Source organism: Myotis lucifugus, unplaced genomic scaffold (genome assembly GCF_000147115.1).
Source record: "Myotis lucifugus unplaced genomic scaffold, Myoluc2.0 scaffold_191, whole genome shotgun sequence".
NCBI classification, from domain to species: domain Eukaryota; kingdom Metazoa; phylum Chordata; class Mammalia; order Chiroptera; family Vespertilionidae; genus Myotis; species Myotis lucifugus.
The window spans coordinates 2,157,354-2,183,674 of NW_005871239.1; the positions used below are offsets into that span (position 1 = coordinate 2,157,354).

The 26,321-nt window shown below is 38.4% G+C and overlaps 1 protein-coding gene across 2 annotated transcripts in view; it reads left to right on the forward strand.

Annotated features, from left to right (window-relative positions):
• Positions 1–26,321, forward strand: part of TXNDC16 (thioredoxin domain containing 16) — an 81,528-nt gene that overhangs the window by 15,778 nt on the left and 39,429 nt on the right. For both annotated transcript variants that reach the window (XM_023760771.1, XM_023760770.1), the window contains 6 exons: positions 873–947; positions 14,509–14,630; positions 17,614–17,704; positions 21,712–21,862; positions 24,870–25,036; positions 25,427–25,484. In XM_023760771.1, coding sequence (XP_023616539.1) covers positions 873–947; positions 14,509–14,630; positions 17,614–17,704; positions 21,712–21,862; positions 24,870–25,036; positions 25,427–25,484 — 664 coding nt within the window. The remainder of the gene's footprint in view (positions 1–872; positions 948–14,508; positions 14,631–17,613; positions 17,705–21,711; positions 21,863–24,869; positions 25,037–25,426; positions 25,485–26,321) is intronic.

A 26,321-nucleotide genomic window follows, 5' to 3' on the forward strand; every position in this document is an offset into this window, starting at 1 on the left:
ATAGATTTGTTACCTGCTTCCTTATCTATAAAATGAGAATAATACCTAGTTTTACATGAGAATCTTATGTAAAATTCTATTACAAATGCCTGGCATGCAAGCACTTAGAAAATTTAGTGTTTCGCCCTGGCCAGAGTGGCTCAGTTGTTTGGGCATTTTCCTGTGCACCAAGAGGTGGGCTCTTTGATTCTGGTCAGGGCACATGCCTGGGTTGGCGGCTCCATCCCTAGTTGGGTGTGTGTAAGAGGCAGCCAATCGGTTTCTCTCTCTCCTTCTCCCTTCCTCTTTCTCTCTAAAATAAATAAAAACATTTTAAAAAAGGAGAAAATTTAGGGTTTGAAATAGGTCAGGCCATATTTTGGTGTGAAATAAATGTACATACTTTATTTTTGAGGGATCTGCCAGTGTCCAGGGTACAGATTCCTCTGCACTTGGGTCTGCTAAACTGAGGTTTTTCAGAACTCTGTCCTCAAACCCTTGGGATTTGGCCTGGGAAATGGGGAGAGAATCTGTCTCCTCAAGAACCCACTGCTTGAGGACACTTCTTTCTCCTACTTGCCTCTTTCCCAGCCCAATTTGGGGTATCTGTATATACGTGACAGGGAGGTTGGTAGGAAACTCTGTTTGGACTCATGTTTATTCCCCAGTCTTTTTGTTAAACCCAGGGCCTAAGCTTTTCAAAGTTGACATAGTTATTAGTATATATTCACTAAATATTTGAGTGTATATTATGGCCAGTACTTTGGTAGGTGCATAGTAGATAAGACACACAGTCTCTAACATTAAAGAATTTACAGTCTAGTATATTAGAGAAACAAGTAAGTGGAATGCCAAGGAACTATTTCTGTAATGCTTTTTTAAACTTTTTACAGAGGCAACATATTACTGAGAGAATTCCCTACTGATACCTTGTTCGACGAGAATGCCATCATTGCTCATGTTCTCTTGTAAGTACAAGGGTTACCCATTCACTTCTTTATTTATTAGTTATCTAGTGATTTCATTTTAGACAACCATGATCCATTAAAATATTTTACAGTTTTAACATTATATTGGTAGGCATCAATTTCATATAAATTGCTGGACTATCTTCCCACATAGAGGATATAAAATTTCTTAAATGGCAAACAATACAGAAACATGTAGGTACTCTGAATAAAAATTGGAGGTGATACAACACAACTACATGGGTCATACTATTGCTTTTGCTTTTGATTCTACCTGAGTGGTGAGGATTTTACCAGGTAAGAAGCTCATGTTTGCTATTCTCAGTAGTATTTTTAGTGTCTAGCATCCTTCTCACCCAGCCTGAGTCTGTAGCTCTGTGCCTGCTCAGTAAATGCAGAAAGAGTTCAAATAATCCCAGCCCATACTTGAATGTTTATTGAGAGAGAGAGTGAATTTAAGTTAACTTCTCTGGCATGGAGTCTTTAGGCCTGAGATTCAGGCCTACCTGCAATTTACCTCTGAATGAAGTCTGGTATTCTCCTTTGTTAAGGACTTGAGTTTACATAAGCATCCCCAATTTAACCTTGTTGTAGGCCTGTTACCAACTAAGATCTTTGCTGACATTGGCTATCTTTGTCTTCCACTTGGTTCCTTTCTTGTCTGGCTGGATTTCCAGAAAAATTAGGTGAAAGTTAAATTACAGGAAACTTAAAACATATGGGTGAAAAGTCGTGTTTATCACTTTGCAAATGGATACTTTTAAATGTTCCAGTACTCATAATATATTATCGAAAGGTCTTTGGAAAGGATCCTAACCACCAAGGATCCTGAGGCCTCTAGGCTAAGAAGCCATTTATAAGGAATGAAAGATGGCCTTTTGAAGAAGGAATTCCACATAGCTGGTGGACTGCCTTAGAAGGGGATAGAGAAGGGGTCTCCTGAGAAGGGAGGGTCATAAAAAGCTTAGCAAAATGGCCAAGTAATAGATGTGATATTTGTAATACAATAGATACCTGATGACTGTCTTTGATCCAGAAATGAGGTTGAAGAAACAAGGAAGATTCTTTGAGGGATGGGAGAAGGGCAGATAATATTGTCGGTGATAAGTTTGACAGCAAATCCTGGAGCTGCAGGTGCACCTTGGACAATCTGATAACAGGAGATTTTGACGACAATTGGGCCTTAGATGTGGAGTGGCTGTTAGTGCTGGGGACCCTGTTCTCTGAACTGGGTAGCCTGTGGAGCTTATGTCATGCAATCCTGTGGGGGTGTCCTGTTCCCTGTGCTGTGCTAATGCTGATGTATAGAACACGAATTCCTCAAAGATTATTCCCCATGTTTCTCCCTTGTGCCAAATACCTGTTAGACACTGGGGATTCAAAATAGAATAGGGTGCGGCTTTTGTTCTCTAGGAGTTTAGCATTTTGTTGCAGATATATATATATATATAAACAAAATATTATGTGGTAAGTGAAATAGAAGTACTAGTATGTATGCATAGGGGCTTATGGACCCACAGGGTAGGGAATAGTTTTGTCTAGAATTAGGGTGGATATTTTTACTAAGAAGCCTCCCTGAAGGAAGTGGCACTGGGGATGAGTCTGAAAGCATAAGGAGTTTGCTTGGTGAAGAAATGGAAGGCGGGGAAATAGTGTGAACTGTGTGAGCAAAGGCATAGAGGTAAGAATCGTTTGGAAAGCGTAGGTTTTACTGGAGTATCAAATGTGAAGCAGGGGATGAGGGCAGAGAAGTAGGCCCGGCGTCAGATGAAGGGATTTTTGTTTACCATGTGAAGAAGTTTAGGCTTCTGGAAAGCCACTGAAGGGTGAGGAGTCCAGCTCCACCTCATAATCCTTGTGTCATCTTCCAGTCCCAACCATGGGCAATTACAAGGCTTTGCCTGGCAGGCCTCATAGGGGGAAGGTGCCTCGTCCACACCAGACTTGGCACACAGCCAGTGCATTGCAGTTTCTAGAGAAAATTGAGGTCAAGGACTCAGGCCCCTCCTCCATCCCAGTCAGTCCCTTAGGCCAAACATGCTCTTGTGTACACCTACATTTCTAGCCCAGTTGTCTCCATTCCAGGCTTCATTAGCAGGGACCTTAACTGAGGCACCTCCCAGGTACTTCTGATAAGAGCCTCTTAGGTCTACTTTTCCCTTCCCACTCCTAGCCCTTCCCTCTTTCCTTCACCCCAGCCCACCATTCCATAAAGGGGCAGGAGCCTTCTGTTTGGTGTTCCTTGGAATGTGATGATAGCTTGCATCTGAGCTTTGAGCACCTGCCTCTCGCTTGGGGCTGTTCCATGGTAGGGAAGGGAATGAAGCATTCTGGAGCCGGTGCCTCTCTCTGCCTCTTGCTTGCACTGTCGCAGTAAGTGAATAAATGCTGGATTGTTACTTTTAGCTTGGCTTGCTGTCCTAATTGAGCAATACCTGATTGCTCAATGGAGGGCTGCAGGAGGCAGGTGATGTGATTAAATTAGTACTGGAGTGCTCTTTCTAGTGAATGTGACAGCTTCATTGGGGTTCAAGTACATGGAGAAACCTTTGTGTGGCCTTTGTACAATCTAGGGAGTGGAGTAGAGAGAGCAAAGAGGAGATTTTCTTTTTAATGCTTAGGAGGTGAAGTTAATGGGACTTGGTGATAGTTAATTTGGTAATCAGCAAAATGACAAACTAGTCCCTGATCTCTTTTTTCCCAGCTCATTCTACTATAAATCTAATCTGACCACCATCTGAGTAGGCAAGGAAGAGCAAATTTTCAGAAGATAATCTAATTTAACAAGACAAATGCCCATCATAACTGAGTCTCAAGTATATAGCTGTAGGAACTTGAGCCCCTGGGAAGTACAGACCTAAGTGTTGTTAACATATAGGTCATCCAGGGTTCTAGGACAATACCAACGCTTAGGAGAAGAAACTTACAGGGGAGGGTGGGATAAATGTCAAGTAGTATTCCAAAGAGGCAGTAGCCTCATTTTTATTTACTAGTATATTTTTCAGAACACTTGTATCTGAACTGAAAGCTTACGTTTAGAATATAGTGCTTTACTTGCCTTGCCATTTAAATTTGTTCTTTATGTAGAATGCTTTGATTGAGACCACAATTGGTCTCAGTGATCCACAATTATACTTGAAATTTGCTTCTTTGTCAACTGGAAAGATCAAGGTTTAAGATAATTTCTTATTCTCAGAATATACAAAAATGCAATTGGACAAAAATTAAGTTAGTAAACTCTGATAACAGAAAAATAAGTATAAACTTAAGGTAATCTTTACACTAAATTTTTAAGGAATTATATATATTTTGGATCATTATGGGCAATTTTTTATAGGTTATTTAAAATATTCCTAAAATATCATTGATTAAAATGTACTAACTGGTCTATTAAAATTTTCTCACATTGATTTTTCAGAATACAGTAAGTGAATAAATCAAGTGTTTCAGTGGTTCTCAACCTGTGGGTCGCGACCCTTGAAAATACATCCTGCATATCAGATATTTACATTACGATTCTTAACAGTAGCAAAATTACAGTTATGAAGTAGCAACGAAAATAATTTTATGGTTGAGCGTCACCACAACATGAGGAACTGTATTAAAGGGTCGCGGCATTAGGAAGGTTGAGAACCACTGGTTTAGAGTATAGCAGAGTACCATGTATGTAAGAAAGGGATAAGTCCAACACTCTGAAGGGTCTCAGATGTTACCCAACCTGCACAGATACTTGCAGAAACACCAGGTCTCTGAATCAGAAATCAGACTACACAGCCAGTGGCCAGGGTAACTTGGTATCCTAGATCCCTATTTCCAGTTCTGCACAGAGCAAAAGGGTGAGAGCCATATGCTTACACCTGTACTTATAGCGAACTTTGGAGAAAAAGAACTCAGAAATTATGAATCGACAGGAGCTGGCACATTTACTCTGGAGAGACAGAGTATTTATCTTTTTCTCTGGGATGTAAACAAATTCTCTGGTGAGGCAGCCCAGGAGGGTCTGAACCCTTAAATATTATAAGCCTATGTCTCTGGGGAAGATAAGAAAGGTTTTATTACACTTTGAATGACCAGAGAAAAGGAGACAAATAACTTTATTTATTTACTTATTTTTTTAGCTTTAAAATTTTTTTTTATCTTTATTGTTGAAAGTATTACAGATGTCCCCTTTTCCCCTCCCATTGACCCTTTCCACCCCACTCCCGCCCACCCACCCTCCCTCCCCAGCCTCCCCACAGGCCTTCACTGCACTATTGTCTGTGTCCTTGGATTATGCATATATGCATATAAATTCTTTGGTTAATCTCTCTCCCGCCCTTCCCTCTGAGTTTCTGTTGCATGCTTCCATGCCTCTGGATCTATTTTGTTTGTCAGTTTATTTGTTCATTAGATTCCACATATAAGTGAGATCATGTGATACTTCTATAATGTGAAAAGGAGTCATTGTCCATCTTTGTGAGATACCAGTTTTCATGTTGAGGAGGTTTAGATTGTATGGGAACACAGAAATCCAGGGAAGATTGCCTTCTAATAGAGAACACTGAGAAATTCAGGGAAGATTGTCTTCAGAGTTTTACAAGAAACATGATATTGATTTACAGGAATGGAATGGGGAAGTTGGGATGGGGGAAGGAGTTGTAGGTAGATTCTTAACTCATCAGCTTTTAAAAATAAATATTTTAAAATTGATTTTTAGAAAGAGAGGAAGGGAGAGAGAGAAAGAAACAGGGATGTGAGAGTAAAACATTGATTGACTGCCTCCTGCACGCTTCCCACTGGGGATTAAGCCCACAACCTGGGCATGACCTTTTGGTGCACAGGACGATGCCCAACTAACTGAGCCACACCGGCCAGGACTTAACTTATCAGCTTTTTTGGTATCTTTTGTGGTTTGAACCATATAAAGGTGTTACCAATTTGCAAAATAAATGGAATTTAAATTAAAATAAGAATTTGGATTTATACTTTAAAAATTCTTAGCTCTGTTTTTTAAAATTTGCATAGTTAAAACTGGTGGAATTGAGTTGTTTGATAACTATGTGAGGAAAATTTTACGTCCAGCTTAGATGAATTAAGAAGGTAATATTTAGACAAAGAAATTTAAAGTAGCAAGTAGTCTTTATTTGTTGAATACCATATGTCTAACCAGTCTGAGGCAAGTCAGTTAGAGGTATATGAGATTAAGTCACTATAATCTCAAATGTGGATTGGAAGCTTGTATGATGCATGAAGTCAGGATTTACTGAGGATTTGAGGCCCCTCATCCTTCATCTTCCTTCATGTGATCTGATTTCTCTTCTGATTTCTAAATGTTATAATTGCAGCCTATGTGATTATTGTGAAGATCAAATAAGGTGATGCATGTGAAAATACATTGTGGATTTTAGCCGGTGCTCTACAAATGTTAGTTGCTTTTTTCTGTATAAATGCAGAGTCTCATTTGCAATAATAATAAAAAAAAGGGCAACCCAAATTCAGATATCCACCTATGGTTCTGGTCACATACAGTGCTGGTTCCTGTCACACACAGTGCTGTCAGAGTGAGTTCATGCTGTGATAGTTGCTGGGGATAGTTGCCATGAGGCAGCAGTTGCAAAGAAAGGCCATTCTTCTAGTCATTGTTGACTTCTGAAAAGCATCCCTTGATACAAAAAGGAAAGGTTATCTAGTACTGTAAGAAACAATGAAATCTCATTAGCTCTTCATTAAGATGTGGTACTTGATATTCTTAGGACAATATTTTTTTCAGAAAATGGAAGGTTTATTTCCCTTTAAATTAACATACTACTCATAATAATATGAACTTCAAATATTATAGGAGTTATTTTCAACTATCATATTTCTACTAATATTTTATTCTTTAACACATTATTGCCAATTCTGGGTATTGAGTCTAAAGGTTACTGTACAACCTCTGGGAAAAGCTATTCTTAGAGTTGTCTTCTTCTAAAACTCCTGAACTGTGCTCATACTGGTCCTTAAATAGTTTTTGTGCTGTTGTTCATTACTTTATCTGTATCAGGCTTTTTCCTACACAGTATTGTCAGGTAGGTTCCTGTTTGATAGTGAGATACTTTTTACTGGGAAATTGTAATAAAAAACCACTTGTCTTGGATTTAAATTCCTCACAGCTCTATGTTAATTGGTAGTAATGGTTATATCTCCAAATTGTGCCCTTTTATATAGATTCCTTCTACCAGTGCATAGCACCATGAATGACATACGTTAGATGCTCAAACAATATTAGATTGGTTGGTGATGCATGATTTTGGAAGCTTCACTTTCCTGTTGTTAGAAATGGTAGGAGCAGCGCCCTGGCTGGTGTTGCTCAGTTTGTTGAGCATTGTCCCATGAACCTAGAGACCTCCATTTCATTCCCAGTCAGGGCACAGGCCCAGGTTGTGGGCTCAATCCCTAGAAGGGGGCAAGTATAAGGCAGCCCATCAATGTTTCTCTCTCCCTTTTCCTTTCCTTTCTCTCTAAAATCAGTAAAAGACATATTAAAAAAAAAAAAAAGAAATGGGAGGAGTGGAAATCTTGTGTTATAAGCCCATAAGATTGTTTATAAGAAGTGAGTAGGATAATATCTATAATAATAAAAGCGTAATATGCTAATTAGACCAGACGTCCTTCCAGACGACCTTCCAGACGAAGCCAGGACTGCAAGGGAATCCCTGGTCCCAGGTGCCTGCTGGCGGCCGGAGGGAAGCCCGAGTCCCGGGTGCCAGAGTGAAGCCGGTGCCGGCAAACGGGGGAAGGAAGGCCTACTCTTGTGCAAATTCCGTGCATTGGGCCTCTAGTACAGTATAATGTATGACAAAAAGACAAAGACTGGTGTTTGTGGACTTTGTTATTACTTGTACTCAATTCATATTGCAGAGGTGACTCCTATCTGTTTGTTTTTTTCAACTGTATTAATTTAGAAATTGCTTATTAATAAAATACTTTGGAATATTTTATTTTATACATGTATCTGGCCAGTCACAATATAGTTAATTTAGATAAAAGTAATTTGTTTCTCTCTCTCTGTGACTCCCATCTCCTCTCCCTCCCCCCAACCCCCCCAGGGATTTTGCTATGGCAAATAAAAAGGAACATTTCCTTTTTATTGTGTGTGTTGTTGGTTTTTTTAAAAAAAATTTGAATAATGATAGAAATATAATATGAAATTTTTTTTTTAATTCTGAAAAAAGGCTGAGCAGCCTGCTACTCTGAAAGCAGGGACAGGTAGACTTTTTATTTCCTTTTTTTTTTCTGACACACACTCAATTCTTATGTATCTAATGGTTGTGATAGGAGACTCTCAAGAAGGCCTTTCTGGGGAAAGAAGAGCTCCCATGTCAGCGTAGCCCCAGGCTGTTTTACTGAGTCATTAGAGCAAGAAAATCCCAAGACAGGCTTTTCCTTTAACCCTGTGTTAGTATTTCTCCTCTTTGCAACTGGAGTGAAGGAGCACAGGCTTGTGGAATGGGTCCTAGAGTTCCCTAGGTGTGCCCATGTTCTGGAAGTTAATATTAAAAAACTAGTGGCCCGGTGCATGAAATTCGTGCACATTAAAAGGGGATTAATCAAAGCAGTGGTTCTCAACCTTCTGGCCCTTTAAACACAGTTCCTCATGTTGTGACTCAACCATAAAATTATTTTCGTTGCTACTTCATAACTGTAATGTTGCTACTGTTATGAATCGTAATGTAAATATCTGATATGCAGGATGGTCTTAGGCAACCCCTGTGAAAGGGTTGTTCGACTGTCAAGGGGGTTGTGACCCACAGGTTGAGAACCGGTGAATTGAGGAAGTATTTTAATATTGCTATTTACCCTTGCTCTATAATAGAAGTGTCAGAGATGAAAGAAAATTAGTAAAATGTATATGAAAATCTTCCTCCTGTCAGAGTTTGGGGCACACCACGGGTCCCTGCCCACCCATGTGTGCCTTGAAATCGCATGAGACCCAGACCCAGCCAGCCCCACCCCCATTGGGCTAGATCTAGACCCGGCTGGAGGGATGCATGGCTTGAGGTCCCTCGTCAAGCCCCACCAGGTAGGGGGCACAACTGAGGTCCCCTAGCCCGGTGCCGGGGTGGAGGGCATGGCCTGAGGCCACCGGGCCGGGGGGAGCACCTTGAGATCCCCTATCAAGCCCTGCCAGAGCAGGGGGCATGGCCTGAGGTCCCCCATCAAGCCCCGCTGGGCCAGGGGTGCAGTCTGAGATCCCCTGTCAAGCCCCATCATGCTGGGGGCACAGTCTCAGGTCCCCCGTCAAGCCTCACTGGGCAGGGGTTGTGGCCTGAGGTGCCCCAGCCCAGCACCAGAGAGAGGGGCACACCTTGAGGTCCCCTGCTGGGGTGGGGAGTGCAGCCTGAGGTCCCTGTCAGTCAAGCCCTGCCGGGTGGGGGCGTGGCCTGAGGTCCCCTGCAAAGCCCCATGGGGGTAGGGGTGCGCAGACTCAGGTCCCTGCTGATTGCTCATTAAGGCTCCTTACGGGAACTTGGCCTCTGCTGTGGTCGCAGGTTACGGAAACCCCTGCCTCTGCTGTGGGTGCTGCCATTTTTGTGATGGTCAATTTGTATATTCCTTCTTTATTATATAGGATAAAGTTAGGAAGCCATTGGGGGAAATCATAGAGATCATTAGATTATGAGTACCATTAGTTTTGGTTTTTATTACCTCATGAATAATGACCACTTAATGAGCTTTTGGACATGAGGCAAGGTGACCTCTCTAAGCCCCATGGCCTTATCCATAAAATGGAATTAATGATAGTACTGATCTCAGATGATTGCCATGAAAATGAAACAAAACACAATGCATTGCTGAGTGCTCTTAGTTATAAACCCCAGAATCTGGGTCTGACTGGCTTAAGCAGAAAAGGATTTGGAGCGGATATAAGAAATCTTTGACTCGGAGAGCTGGAGAACTGGACTCAGTTTACTAGTATACGGCTCTGAATTAAAGTCAAGATCATGACAGGGAACTAGAGTGGAGGGGACTGTGGCATTACTGTTGAGTGTTCTGGGGCTGTCATCAGCACTGCTCTCACTGCTGCCTTTGAAGCTGACTGTTGCACTACTGCTCCGTCAAATACTTACGCAGTGTCCCGATTCTTTATATCACTAGCTCCTCCAAAATGTCAGGCAAATGATTATGGGTCATGTCGCCATGCCCTGCAGTAGGGAACTTGGGAAAGACATTTACTATAATACAGTCGTGGACCTTCGGTTTTCAAACTAATTCGTTCTGGAAGGCTGTTCAAGAAGCAATTTGTTCTAAAACTGAATTATTTTTCCCCATTAGAAATAATGTAAATTGAATTAATATGTTCCAGACCTCCAAAAGTTTCCCTATTTTAACATTTTTATATACAGTACATGTCTAATCTAGAAATAAACACTTCTTTTCTTAAATTTATGAAATCACAGCCTACTAGCCTTAAACTGAAGAATTTTTCCTATATAATTGCCTTGCAGATACTATCACTGGCTAACTGCTTTTCACTTATCCAATCAACAACATTTTTCTACCTATTCATTTGCCTGTGATTGTTGTTTTGTGAGCACTTTCACATCCTTAGCAACATTAGCACTCTTAATGGCCTCTATATGTTTTTAATCCTTGATTTCTGCCAGCAGCAAAAGCATTCTCTCCTTCGTTTATTGCCTGAGAGACGATTTTTGTCATGCTGAGATATCAACATAAAGGGTTGTCAGATTGAAAACTGGAGTTTTGGTCGATAATCCAGATATTTTTCCTGTGAACAACTTGATTGAGAACCAAATTGTTTGAGATTGGAGACATTCGAGAAATGAGGTTTGACTGTTTAGCTTTTGTGAGGGGTCTCAGCCCTTCTATGAGGAGGCCTTTGTTCACCATGAAGACTTAGAAAGCTAGGAATTCTCAAGGTAAAAGACAGGAAGGAGTTCAGAGCTAGGGAGTCCCAAAACTGATTAACTACCACTACTTATAAAATGCTTAGTACTATTCCTGACATGTGGCAATGCCACCCCAAATGCTGGCTTTTATTAATTTATATTTGTCAGTCCTTATTTGGGAAAAAGATTAGGGAGAGTTTTCTCCTAGATCTGATTTTCGAAGCACATACTAGATTAGAGCTGCTAGAGCAATAGAGGTTAAAGGGTGAATATAATTTCTAAGGCTATAATTTACACAGAAGTCCAATTATGTTTACTAGATGGCACCTTTAGTTGGTTTGAAGTAACTCAAGAGGAATCCTGGACTTGTTAGTCAAAATGTACTAGTATAAGCTACTAATAGCCCAGATTGCCACTAACACTCCATTGCCATTCATTAGTTGCCTCTCTTTCCACCTGGTTTCCCATTTACATGAGTGGTCAGTAAAAAAGTAGTTTAAAAGTGCTGGCCTTTGTGTCAAAAGGCCTGGATTCGAGTCTCAGCTCTGCCTTCGTGTCAAAAGGCCTGGATTCGAGTCTCAGCTCTGCCAGTGACCACCAGTATGATCTGGAGCAGATCATTTAATCCCTCAGACTGTTACTGGTATGTGTTGAAAAAGAATATTCCAAGAATATTGTTGAGGATTTAATTGAAAAGATGTGCAAATATCTAGCACATAGTGAGACTGCTCTGTAAATATTTCTTTTAAAAAAAACAAAACAGCCCCGGGAACTGCAGAAGATCAAGTTTTATTTTTGGAAGTTTTATTTTTAAAGTGGGAAGGCCAGGGAGGGTTGGGGGACAGGAGGGAGGGGGAGTAAGAGATCAACCGAAGGACTTGTATGCATCCATATAACCATAACTAATGGACATAAGACACTGGGGGGTAAGGGAGGGCAGGGGCTTGTCAAGGGCGGGGGGGAAAAAAGGACACTTAAAAGAAAAAAAAAAGTTGAAGAAATCTATAATAAAAAGTCAATATTAAACCAGAGTAATTTAGGGCAGTGGTTTCAGGGTGTCCTTGAAATCACAATCCTATATAATAAAAGGCTAATATGCAAATTGACCAAATGGCAGAACGACCAGTTGCTATGACATGTACTGACCACCAGGGGGCAGATTCTCAACCCAGGAGCTGCCCCCTGGTGGTCAGTGCGCTCCCACAGGGGGAGTGCCATTCATCCAGAAGCCCTGAACTGGGTTCACGGCTGGCGAGCGCAGCAGCGCTCCCGCCTCCAGGACATCCCCCAAAGGCTCCCAGACTTCGAGAGGGCAAAGGCCAGGCTGAGGGGGAACACCCCCCCCCCTCCAGTGCACGAATTTTGTGCACCGGGCCTCTAGTACTTTTATAATAATACTAAGACATTATTTAGCTGTTTTCACTTTCATTCTTTTATAAGTGCCCTTTCCAGAAGCGATGTGATATGTTGTGTGATGTCAGAACAGATTGAATGCAGAAGCAGCTATGAGAATCCAGCTATGTTTTATTAGTTCAACATTAAGGCGATTTGCAGAAATGTAAAACAGTGCCAGTCTTTTCACTAATTTTTTCTTTTTGTTTTGGAAAATTATATTATTATATGAACATGCTATGGTGTTTATTGTTTTAAAAATAATTAACCCCCAACCTCCCATCCCCCTGTTGTCCATGTCCATTGGTTTGGCTTATATGCATGCATACAAGTCCTTTAGTTGATCTCTTCCCCTTACTCCCACCCTCTCCTACTTTCCCTCTGGGGATTGATAGTCTGATCGCTGTTTCTCCGTCTTTGGGTCTGTCCCTGTTCATAGTCTGTGTTGTTCTTATATTCCACAAATGAGTGAGATCATGTGGTATTTATCTTTCTCTGACTGGCTTATTTCACTTAGCATAATGCTCTCCAGTTTCATCCATGTTGTTGCAAATGGCAAGATTTCCTTCTTTTTTACCGCAGCGTAGTATTCCATTGTGTAGATGTAACACAGTTTTTTAATCCATTCATCTACTGATGGGCACTTAGGCTGTTTCCAGATCTTAGCTATGGTGAATTGTGCTGCTATGAACATAGAGGTGCATATATCTTTTCTGATTGGTGTTTCTGGTTTCGTGGGATATATTCCTAGAAATGGGATTACTGGGTCAAATGGGAATTCCATTTTTAACTTTTTGAGAAAATGAGGAGCTCAATAATCTTTAAGGTTTCATAGTTTTTAAGGTATCTTGAGGCCAAAGAGTTTAAGAACTGCAGTATTAGTGGAAAGTGCCATGTTTTCCTTAAGAGGAAAACCATACTTGGCTAATTTGTTGGAGATCATTGAGTAAATCTTTGTATATTTAAGTATGTGGACTTTGAACAAATTTTAAAGATCCTTAAAGTTTGCCTAACACACACACACACACACATTAAATGAATTGTTAGAAAATTTATATGGAAGTAGAAAATAAAGAAGATTATTTTTGGATGACTAAATATGATCAATTAGTCTGATTTACACATTGAAAAGATGATTTGGAAGAATTATGGTCAAGTGGAAAGATCACTGAACTAGGGATGAGAAGATCTGTTTTGTGTTCTGTTTCTGACTCCTTGATTCAATAAAGGTTTTTGAGTAAGTAAGCTTTTCAGTGTTTTGAATTTGCATTTCTTCAAATGAAGACTTGGAATAAATAAATTCTACCCCTACTTTTTCTTTTACTCATTCAACAAATATTTATTAATTACTTAGGGTGTACTAGGCTCTATTCTAAGTTATTACGGAAATAATGATAAAATATGCAATGTCCCTGCCTCATGAAGCTAACAGTTTAATGAGAGAGGAAGGGGTAAACAAGTAAATAAATATTAGAGGCCTGGTGCATGAAATTCGTGCATGGGTAGGGTCCCTAGGCCTGGAGAGTGATCAGGGCCGATTGGGGCCTTCCTTCCCCTGGCTGCCAGCCGCTGGCCGGGGCCTTCCTTCATTCCGCGTCACCCCCTGGTGGTCAGTGCACGTCATAGGGAGTGGTCAAACTCCAGGTCGGTCGAACTCCCAAGGGGACAATTGCATATTAGCCTTTTATTATATAGGATTTATAAGTTGTGATAAATACTAGTAAGGAATAGTGTGAAATGAAAAAGGAAAATGCTACAGACCTACTTACATAGGACTAACAGGGAAGGCTTCTCAAAGACCAGATGTAGGAGGAGCAGCAGAGGGAATAGCTTTTAGCAAAGAGAATTGTGTGTGCAAAGGCCCTGAGGTGTGCCTAAAGTGTGATAGATGTGAGAAAAGCTAGGACAAAATGAGGTTGGAGAAGTCGACAAGGTCTTGGTCATGCAGAGCCTTATAGGCCATGGAAAGAAGCTTGCATTTTAGATGTGGGAAGGGTTCAAATGTATTCAAGCTGAGAGAACTAATGGCAAGGGATTATTTGGCCAGACTAGCATGTTAGTGAATACAGCTTAAATTCACTGAGGTGGTTGTAATGGTAAATAAGCACCATTTCTTATAACTATACCTGGTCAGTGTTTTCAGGGACAGACTAATGATTTAGGGAGTGATTTTCGTTTAGTGTTAAAATCCTTGGGTTCTTATTACATTTTATTATGTTTATTTATTTACTCAACAAATAATGTATGAAATTACTAAGTTTATACCAGATTTTCCTATTAATTACATCTCTTTATTTTAGTGCACTTCTTTTTAACGAAGTAAAATATATTACTACCCTAGAAGACCTTCAGAATATAGAAAATGCTCTGAAAGGAAAAGCAAACATTGCATTTTCATATGTAAGAGCCATTGGAACACCAGGTATTTATTAACTTTTACTTTAATCTTTGCTGTGCATCTGTACTTGTGTGAGTATATTGAAGAATTTAAAGAGTATTTTGACCACAATCTTAATATTTTAAAATAAATTAAGGCATCTTTATTCTTATGTTTTCTGTTTTTAATCAGGCAGCATAGTATAGTGGTTGAATAAGAACTCTGGAGCCATACTGCCTAGGTTGGACCCCTTGCTCCATCAATTACTTATAGTATGACCTTGGTCAATTTACTTAACCTGTTTTCTAATTGCTAAGATGGTGAAAAAATTTGTGCTTACTTCTTAGTATTATTGTGAGGACCAAATAAGTTTGAATAATTAAAATAGTTTCTGGCATGTGATAGGTGTTCTGTGTTAGCTGTTACTATTTTTATTTCCTTACAATACTCATGGTACCTGGTATAGTAGTTTATAGTATTCAGTAAATGTTGACTGACTGGCTTTCTTTTTAAATGTTTTGGTATTTGCTGTTTATGATATATTTTTCTTGGTTTTTCAAAGATCTTACTTTGACAATCAAGTTGTAAGTACAGAATAGGCAGAATATTTGATTTAACCTGATTGTGTTTTAGCCAGATGGGCAGGGGAGTGATTATAACGACTGACAATGGAATTGAAGCAGGGTTATAAGGCAGGAGAGGACCTGAGGAGGGTGGGGGGTGGCTGACAGTGAAAAGTGGTAAGATTGTAGGTCCTGGAGGGTTAGAGTTATGTGCTAAATGAGTGACCTAGTCAGATGGAGGTCTGGGAGTGGGAGGTAGGGGGTGGGAGGATGATAGACATTGAGATTATGGAGGAATTTACAGTAATTGCTAATTGAAGGCCTGCAGTGGGACCATAACAGTGAGTGGTTAAGGTAGGGTTGAAGAAAGATCATTGGAGTCTATGGAGAAGCCAAGCATTTTGAATGGATCATCTAGGGCAGCGGTTCTCAACCTGTGGGTCGCCAACCTGCTGGTTGCGACCCCTTTGGGGGTCGAACGACCCTTTCACAGGGGTCGCCTAAGACCATCGGAAAACACATATATAATTACATATTGTTTTTGTGATTAATCACTATGCTTTAATTATGTTCAATTTGTAAATGAAAATACATCCTGCATATCAGATATTTACATTACTTTTCATAACAGTAGCAAAATTACAGTTATGCAGTAGCAATAAAAATCATTTTATGGTTGGGGGTCACCACAACATGAGGAACTGTATTAAAGGGTCGCGGCATTAGGAAGGTTGAGAACCACTGATCTAGGGGATAAGAAAATCACCAAGGATTATGACAGGAGTAGTATTGGAGAAAATGACAGTGTGATGAGGGGGAATGACACTGGCTGGGGTGGTAGTTGACACGAACAAGGCAGAGTGATGAGTGGAATAATCTGATGAAATGCAATATAAGTGGTAGAAGGTTGGGTGGTGGAGGGGAAGGTAAATGTCTGGAAATGACAGTGAGGAGAAAAGAAAAAAAAATATGAAAAGGAGGAAATCTTTAAAGAAGCAGTTTAAGAAAATTTCCCAGAACTGAAGGATTCAGGCTTTCAAATAGAAAGAGCCCATTGAGTCCCAGCATAGTGGATGAATGTAGAGCCACACCAAAGCATCTCATCTTAAAATTTCAGAATATTGGGAACAAAAATTATTCTCAAATTTTCCCGAAAGAAAAAAGAAGTTTCCAGTTAAAGGGTCAAGAATCAGAATGGCATTGGACTTCTCAATTGCAGCCCTGTAAAATGAAGAAAATGGAGCAATGCTTTCAGAATTCTCAGAAGTAACTTAAACCTCGAATTTTATTAGCAGACAACTGTAGTTATGAAAGTAGAATAAAGACACTTTCAGAAATGCAAGCTCGCAAAAAATATGTGTTCCATATATCCTCTAATGGGAAGTGCTAGAGAATGGGAGGTCAAGAAGATATGGGTAACAGGCCAGTTGACCTCATACAAGAGCGAGAATAAGAGGTCTCCAGGGTGATGATGAAGTGGGTTCTCAGGAGGAAATTTGCACAGCAGGTCAAGTAGCAACAGTCCATATTGGACATTTCTGCAGAAAAGTCTCCAAGAAGAGGGACTAGTTAGTATACCTGATATATTTGAAGTATTAAGAGGGTTAGACAACTGTGCTAAAGTTTAGGAATAAATTCGTAAGAAATATATACAAAAATAAAAAAAGAATGGTATAACTATAGTGAAAAATATTGTTTAAAAGTGCTCATTTTGGACTGTCTGGCTCATTTGTAAGTAGTAATTACTGACTCGTAATGTAAATATGGACTATTGATTTGATAAAAATTACAACAATATTGAGAAAATTGAGGGGATAGAAATATGTACATTTGTAGAGGGAGATTTTGGAGAAAAGAGCTAATTTATCATCTTCCACAGTGGGAAGTTAATAGATATACTAACACTTACAAAAATTAGGAAATAAGAGTATAAGAATGTAATTTAGAGACTTGGTGGTAAATACCCAAAGAAACAGTAAAAGAGTTGAAACTAATTGTCCCTTGGAAAGAAATTGGAAATGGGGTGGAAGGTGAACTTTTTTTTTTCTTAATGTGTAGAATGATTTATCTCTTTAAACTATATTTAAGAACAAGTTTCATTAAAGAAAACTAAGCCAGAAACAGCACACAGACATATACATATATAAAACATAACATAAAAGTTGTATGGTGGATTCATATTTTCTCCCCTGCTGCTAGGGAGAAGCTATCACAGATTTTTCATATGTTATATTCTCAAGTATAACTTACTTTATACTCCTGCTTAATTCTTCTCTTACCTTGAATGGAATGACTTTTCATAACTTCTTTTTTTTTTTAATTAAACCAATTGAGATCCCTACAAAGAATTTTTTCTTTAAATATAATAGAGCACAAAAGGGTAAAGGGTATAGGGCAGTCTGGAGACTAGAAGTTTATGTAGAGTCACACAAACTAACTCTTCCTCCCTCTTATCTCTTCTTCAGAGCACAGGGCAGTCATGGAAGCTGCTTTTGTATATGGGAACACATACCAATTTGTCTTAACTACAGAAACGGCCCTTTTGGAAGGTATTGGGTATGTATAAGAGGTGTATGTCAACAATTTTAAGTTTACTTATTTCACATTATCATTTCCATTATGCTCTCACAGCGTGGACTTAGAGTCTAAGAGGAATTGTAAGCAAATGTGAATATATAAATGAAACCTGAAATCTCCTTCATTACAATCATCTGCTGTACTATCGTCTGAATTAATTTAAATATGCAGAAGTGATGTTAGACTAAGGTGAATGAAAACAATATGGATAAGCTACAAGATGTGATCCTGTGAGTGACCAAGTATATTGTAGGAATAGGTCTCCCACAGTGATGAGATAGGTGATAACAGACAGCTTTCATAATTAAGCTCCAGAAAGTATTTCTAAGAGTTCTGTAAATTACTTTGTCATAATCTTTTTTGAATGGAATGTTTTACATGTTTGTTTGTTTGTTTGTTTATTGTCTACTTCCTAGCTTACAATTTTAGGTAGAGACCTTCTTTTGACTGTTGTCTGGGCAAGTGTAGGGTTAACATTTTTCTTTACTTTAGTATTTAGGGACACAAGGAATAACCAGTGCATTTTAAAGACTTTAAATTTGGCTTTAAAATGCTCTTCAGGAAAACTAATCCAAAGCAAGGCCAAATGGTGACTGTGTGACCTTTTTATACCATGCAAGTTTTTGAGTCCTTTTGCTGACCTTTCAGAAAATAGGGATTATTTTGTAATAATCACACAAAAGTAATTAAATCCCATTTTACAACTCCGTGAATTTAGAGGTTAGTACATAGAAAACTGATAAAGTTAAATGATTTGGGGCAAGGAGAATGGGTTGGCAGAAAATAATGTTTCTACAAAGTGGAAGTTATATTTTTTGTGCTTTTTAATCCTTGCCTGAGGACATTCTTTCTGTTGCTTTTTCAGAGAGAGTGGAAGGGAGGGAGGGAGGGGAGAAAGAGACAGAGAGAAACATGGATGTGAGAGAGACACATTTATTGGTTGCCTCCCACCAGGGCTGGGGATGGAACCTGCAGTCCAGGTATGTGCTCTTGACCGGGAATGGAACCCGTGACCCTTCAGTGCTTGGGCCAACGCTCTAACCACTGAGCCGCTGACCAGGGCAGAAGTTACGTTTTTATTGCTCTGTATGGCAGCCAGCATTCTTTTTTATTAGTCTCTTCTTAATCATTCTGCTGGTTCCCTCATTAATGAGTTAAATAAAACTTTGATTCATGTTTACTATTGTATAAGAATTAAGGTTTTTAACAATTTGAGAGTTACACTGACAGTACCATAAAGCATTATTGTAAGTAGTGATACAATAAGCAGTTGTTTAGCCAGCTACTTTGCTACTCCCAACTGCCAATTTCCTATCCTGGAGTAGGGGAAGCCTTGTTATTCTCCACCCCATGGTGATGCTATGGTAGCACCATAGTTTCTCTTAGGGTTAGTTGTTTGTACTTTCTCTTGTGTTACCAGCTTGTTTTCCAGATAATGAATAATTGCATGTAACAGTGACACACATAAAACACAAGGAGTGGTTATTTACTGAGAGTCTATATATAGGTCCTATCATTTACTTTACAAATTCTGTTCAGCAAGATTTACTACATATATTTTTTATTCTGACCTATGACTAAACACAATAATGTTCTGGAAGAGTATTTGCTCTTCTCCACTTTTAAAATGGGAATTAAAAAATGTACAGTTATCCTCTCTTTTTGTATATGTTGTATTGGAGATATTTGAATTCTCATTTGTTCATGGATGACAAGATGGTGAGGAGTCATACCTGGACCTGCTGTGACAGGGAAGGACTGTGGATAGAATACAGTGGTCCTATGACACCACCTCTGAGTGAAGTAGTTGCCTATAACTTTGAATTGTCTCCTAATGGGGGAGAGGTGAATGCCTTTTCTTCTTCCATGTGTTTATTCTTTCATTTAAAAAATATGTACTGAATACCTGCTGTGTGTTAGGCATTATTCCAGTTGCTGAGGCTGTAACTGTGGATAAGAGTACTATTTTAATTGTTATATAACGTTGGATGTTAGTATGCTTGAAATTAAGTGTTGGTTAAGAAGAGTGTACATTGACAGGTAATAAAAGAGGTAGCATGCCATGGAGACACTAGTACTTTCTGCTGCCTCCCTATATTCCCTTCTTAAAGAATCTGTGTATAGGCCAAGAAGGGTGTTACCCTCACCCCATACATATCACGTTCAGTTAAATCCGAGGCAGCTACCTGACCTAGGGTCAACCAATTCATTCGTTTACCTGAGCAAATGCCATCCCCTCTCCCAGAAACTTAGAATTGGGCATAGAAAAACAATTATACAATCTTGTGGCTCTCTTGCTCACAGGATGGTTTTGCCCATATAGAAGTAAAGCTGAGAACATTGTCTTTATACAGAGTTGGGAGTTGAAAAGTATTAATGGCAAAATGAAGGTCTTGCAGAACTCTTGCTGTTCAGATCTCTACATTTACTCCCTGATCTAATTACTTTAATTTTCCTTGTATTCTCTGAGATACTCTTCTAAACTTCCAATGTTTCTCCCCCACCTCCCTTTTTGGTTTCTGTTATCTATCACCAAATAATCTGTGATTAAGTAACTTTCCAGCATTATTATTTCAGAGGTTATGATAGGAATTCTAGGCTCAACTAGGTCCTGCTCTCAACACTTTCCTTTCAGTGTGTGAATATTTAGGGTCCTCCTCAAAAAGCTATGTGCTTTGTGCCTTGGCTATACTGTTTCTTTTGTCGGAAATACCCATTTGCTTTATCTTCTTGGAGAGGTCTTTTTCTCCCTTGCTGTTTTTAATCTCTATGATGATTTTCCTGAACCCCTTTTCTCTCCTCCCCAACTTGAGGCAGAATTAAATATTTCTTTGTTTTCCACAGCACTTTGTATATTATAGCACTTATAACCTACATTTTAATTGTTTTACTAAATATATCTCCTTTAGTGTAAGCCTCTCATGAATTTGAATTGTCTTAATCATCTTAGTCTTGTATTTTAGCATATGGCCCGATATACAGTAGGTATTAAGTAAATCTTTGATCATTTTTTAAAAATCATTGAATCTATTAGAGCAGGGGTCCTCAAATTACAGCCCGCGGGCCACATGCAGCCCACCAAAAACATTTGTTTTTTTACTTCAAAATAAGATATGTGCAGTGTGCATAGGAATTTGTTCATAGTTTTTTTTTTAACTATAGTCCGGCCCTCCAACGGTCTGAGGGACAGTGAACTGGCCCCCTGTTTAAAAAGTTTGAGGACCCCTGTATTAGAGAGATGTTTTAAAATTGAAATCAGTGAACCTTGGAACTCAGTTTAAGCATGTAGCAAGAAATAAAACAACATTTTAAAAATTAAAAAATTTGCAATATTTTGCCAAACTCTACGAATGCCATATGAAGACTTTTAAAAATGCTATTTTAATTTTGGCAAATCTTACTTTCCCACTATAAGTTTATCTTTGGATTCTCATATTGAAGGGAATGCCAAAACTCAAATTATAAGCCATATTTGCTGAGTTTTATAATATTTCAGATACAACCTTACCAACTCCCACGAAGTGTCACATGGTTTCTATCTTAAGGCATGTGTTGGCTGAAGTTTATTCAAAACAGATTTGGGTTTAAATTAAACCTAGAAAATTTGTGTTTGAAAGCTTTATTTAACATATCTCTAGAAAGGAAACTCTATTTGAAGATAATCTTATTGTCCTCAAGGTGACAGCCTTTTATTTTAAAAAAATATTATGTTGACCTACCTATAACCCAATTTAGAAGCTACCATGAGAGAATTCAGGAAAATAATAGCTTCATGTGGTTTGTTAAAAATATTATAGTTAATTTTCTTTAATATTCTGTATCTTTAGCTTAGGTCCATTTTATTTTAATGTTATACTCATTTAGGCTTTTACTAAAACATTGATTCAAAAGCATGAGACTTAAAGAGATGTGTGAAGTCTTTCTGGATGGTAGAAGGATCACACATCAAACTCCAAGTGAGTCTGTCCCTGATTTTTAATTTACAGAATGGAGGATATAAAATATGCACATCTCTACTTTTTTCATTGTAAATCAGTCTTGGACTTGACCCAACAATGTAGAAGAACACTAATGGGACAGCCATTGACTACACTGGACATTTATCGATTTATTAAGTCAATGGAAGCACCTCTGCTGGTATGTGTCTTATTTTAATGTATTTGGATAATTCCTATGTTAAATTTATTGCTTTGACTCACAGATATGCATTTTACTTAGATGAGCTATATCTTTTTCCCCTTCCTTGAACATATGTCTTGAATTTAGGGGAATTTAGGAATATTTCCTTATTAAAGGTAGAAGAGATGATACATTGTTCATAAAATGAATATTTCATGCCTTGAAGTGTTGTATTGAAACCCAGATAGAGCCTTGTGTAGTGGAATTATTCTGTGGTAGTTATAATGCACTGTGACCACGCTGAGATCACAAAGACCACATCATGGTCAAGAAAAGATCTCTTGTGAATATTTTGATCACTATTTTAAAAGTTGGTAAATATTGGCAGTATAGCATTTCTGATGTTTCTCTTTTCTTAGTATTAGCCTGGAAGAATTTTATGGAGACTCAGTAGGTATTGGTGATCAGCAGACTTTTCTCTGAAAGTTGAAAGGGTTGTCCTGAGCACGTGTGAAACCTTCAGTAAGCCTTTTCACTCAGCATGTCCTTTTTATATAAAAATGGTGCAGGTATATTATAAATAATTCAAACAGTGCAGCAAAGTGTAAAGAAAAAAATTTTAAAGCCGCCTACTCCCATCATTCAGAAATAAGCTGTTAGGTAACCATCACACCAGTCATAAAGACACTCACAAATAGAGGGATGAATGGATTAATGGATATATCATATTGCATATGGTATTTTATAGTAAGTATTATATTTAATCTTATTTGAATTTAATAAGAAGAAAAAGAAACTGGTATAAAACGAGGGATTATGGAACTTTAAAAAATACATATGTTTTTAGTGATTTTAAGAGAGAGAGGAAGAAGGAGGAAGGGAGAAACATCTATTGGCTGCCTACTGCATGCCCTTTACTGGTGATTGAGCCCACAACCCCAACATGTGCCCTGACCAAAATTGAAATGGCAACCTTTTGGTACATGGGTTGATGATCAACTGAGCCACCGGCCAGGGCAGGATTATGGAACTTTTGATAAACCATTTCTTCATCATTAGAGGGCTTTTAGGAAATATTGTCCTAAGTGTTGAAAATGATTATGAAAAACATTAGGAAATTAAATCATTTTTTAAAAAACTATGTTTTCATTTAAGATAGTATTGATTCCCCTCCTTGCTGTGAAAGATGAGAAAATTAATTTTAGACATTTATTTTTATCCCAGCTTCCTTTACCCTGCTGATTATTGTCAGTTTTGTATTATTTTTACATTATTAAGGTTTATAGTATTTGTTATGTTCTGTAACCATAGTTCCCACTTTTTAAAAAGCCTTGCTTCTACATTTAAATAGATTCAGAGCTCACCAGTCCCAGTTTTACTGGCCTCATTCCTGAGTTCTTCGAGTCAGTTTTGTTTAGTTTGATTTTGGCTTCAAACACTGTTTTTTAAAAAGCAGTACATAAGTCTTTCCTTTCTCTTCACACAGAGGAGGAGCATTTATCTTATTTCCATGGGGAGAATACTCTCTGAATTGATTTTGATCTCCCATTTCAGCATAGAGCCCCAAAAGGAAGATATCAGTTCACTGTACAGTTCTTCACTATTTCTCTCCAGACTCATTTCCTTTTCTTCCAATATTGAGATATTATTAAGAATTCTGTCTACATAGCAGTACTGTTTTTGCCATTGGGGGCAGGATTAGGACTCATCCCAAGCTGTACTAAAAATCTGTTTCTTCTTTGGCTACAGCATTCTGACTTGAAGTTGTGCCCTTTTTCTAAAATTTCTGCTCATGAATTTTCTCTTGCTGTTCTAAAAACTTTTTTTTTTAAGATAGGTAATGAGAAGGGAGATTCTCAGATCTTATTTCACTTTGTTATACTTACCAGGAATTATGTAATCGTAGTTTTGAAATCAGTGCCTGGTTGGAGAGCCAAGCTGAGATTCTAAACCCTAAACCATGGTGTCAGCCTAGAAAGGCTCGGCAATCCAAGAAGCACAGGATGGTGGACTCAGGGTTACTCAAGAGCCCAGAAAGGGATCTTCTGCCTGAAGTCTGGTGCTAGCATTCCAGGAACTGAGAGTGGGAAGGGGGCTGGGTGGCCTCTCAGTATTTGCTTACTTAATTCCCCGGCTTTTGGCATGCTGTTCACACACTCTGCTGTTCCTAAGCCCCCATCCCCTCCCCCCATTTCTCCTGGTTTGAGGGAAGTTTCCTATGCTCATGGAGTTGGGGAGGGGAATCTGGGGATCTAACTGCTTCTCCAAAGTTTTTACCTATTCCTCCTTTTAAAAAATCCTTCCTGCCGTCCCTCTTCCATTATTTCTTTACCAGCTTCAGAGATACCAGGCACTGACAGTTCCTGAACCATTGTAGGATTTATTCTGCAGTTAAAATGGAATTGTTTCTTAGCTTTCTTTCCTTCATGGCTTAGAGTTTTGTTTTGTAGAGTCAGTGATTCTGTTCTCCAGCATTCAAAATTTTGCTGACTTTTCTCTTTTTATTTCTTCACGTATGTTTTTCTTCACGTATGTTTTTCTTTTCTAAAAAATCCTCCTGCTGTAGTTTTCCTGGGATTTCTGGAGGGAGTGAAATTAGCTGTGTGTATTCAAGCTGCTGTGGTAACTCAGATGTTCCTCATTGTTCTGTAATGTGTTATTACATGTGAAATTCTTATATGAAAGAGTGCATTCCTTAGTTATCTCTTCTATTTTATTTGAAATATCTATCTTTATTAGTACCACACTGTTTTACTTATTGTATTTTTCTTTATACTATGCTTATTCCTTATGGGTTGTAATTTTATGTTTAACCTCTTATAAAATTTTGTTAGTTTTATAATGCTTAAACCAAATAGGTACATTGGAAGCATTAAACTTAGAAATTATGAGACCATTTCTGGTAACATAAGATTTATTTCACAGACTTGTTCTTTTACTTGTGTCTTTATTAATAAGAATCAGCAAGGTTTAAATCCAAATGTTGGAACATTATTATCACATTTTGTTCTTTTTTTAAATGAAGACTGAAGTTGCTGAAGATCCTCAGCAAGTTTCAACTGTTCATCTCCAACTAGGATTACCTCTGGTGTTTATTGTTAGTCAACAAGCTACATATGAAGCTGATAGAAGAACTGCAGAATGGATTGCTTGGCGTCTTCTGGGGAAAGCAGGAGTTCTGCTCTTGTTAAGGTATCTTAAATGTGCCATATTCACTGTGTTTAATAAAACATTAATATTTTTCTCATATTTAAATGTGGTGATCTGTTTACTTGTAAATAAATTCAAATCTGTAATAGATTCTAATATTGTTAGAACAAGTTGCTGAGTTAAAGTCTAAAATTATTAGTATGGTTAAAATTTAGACATTAAAATTTATCTAAAGGAAGATATAGATAAAGATAGAGATCAGAAAATTTGGTCTGTACTTATATATGAAATTTCTGAGTCATGAAATTGTCATCTTTTTTCATAAATTTCTTTTTAGTATGAGAACTTACAGTTCTATTTTAGATTGACATCCTGGATGACTGTTATCCTTCAGATTAGCAACATAAAACATTTATTTCCATTTTGAAAAAGGGACTCTTTGGAAGTGGACATTCCTCAGCAAGCTAATGTGGTCTTCAAAAGAGAGGAGGTTAGTCATTTTGTGGATTGGTCTACAATGCCTACTTGTTTAAAGTAATATATGCTTACTATAGAAAAATTCTGTAAATTGCCACTATTCAAACATACTTGCTATTAATATTTTGGTGTGTTTTTTCCATTTGTTAGTTTGTCTTTTTTCCCATATTCATATACAGTCAAACCTCATTTCTGGAACATCTCCCATCTCGAACAGTTCAGTTCTTGACCAAGTTGTTCACAGAAAAAATGTCTCAGTTGTCGAACCAAACTTAGGTTTTTGGTTTTTGAATTGACAACCCTTTCAGGCTGATACCTTAGGATGACAAAAAACATCTCCCAGGCAACACACAAAAGAGAATGCTTTTGTTGCTGGTAAAATCCACCTTACCATAGCTTTAAAACATAAAGAGGCCATCAAGAGTGCTAATGTTGCTAAGGATCTGAAAGAAACAGTGATCACAGGCAACTGAAGAAGTAGAAAAACTATTGTTGATTAGGATAAATGAAAGCAGTTAGCTAGTGATGGCATTTCAGGGGCAATGATATGTGAAGAGCAAAGATGCTGCATGCTGCCCTGAAGGACACCCCTGTAAGGACTGCTGAAAGTGATTATTTTAAGGCTAGTAGGGGGTGGTTCAATAAATTAAGAAAAAGAAGTGTTTATTTATAGAGTAAACAGTACATTAGACGTGTATTGTATATAAGAAAGGTTAGCCCTTGCTGGTTTGGCTCAGTGGATAGAGTGTCAGCCTGTGGACCTAAGGGTCCCTGTTCAATTCTGGTCAAGGGCACATACCTCGGTTGCAGGCTCCTCCCCGGCCTGGGCCCTGGTCGGGGTGTATGCAAT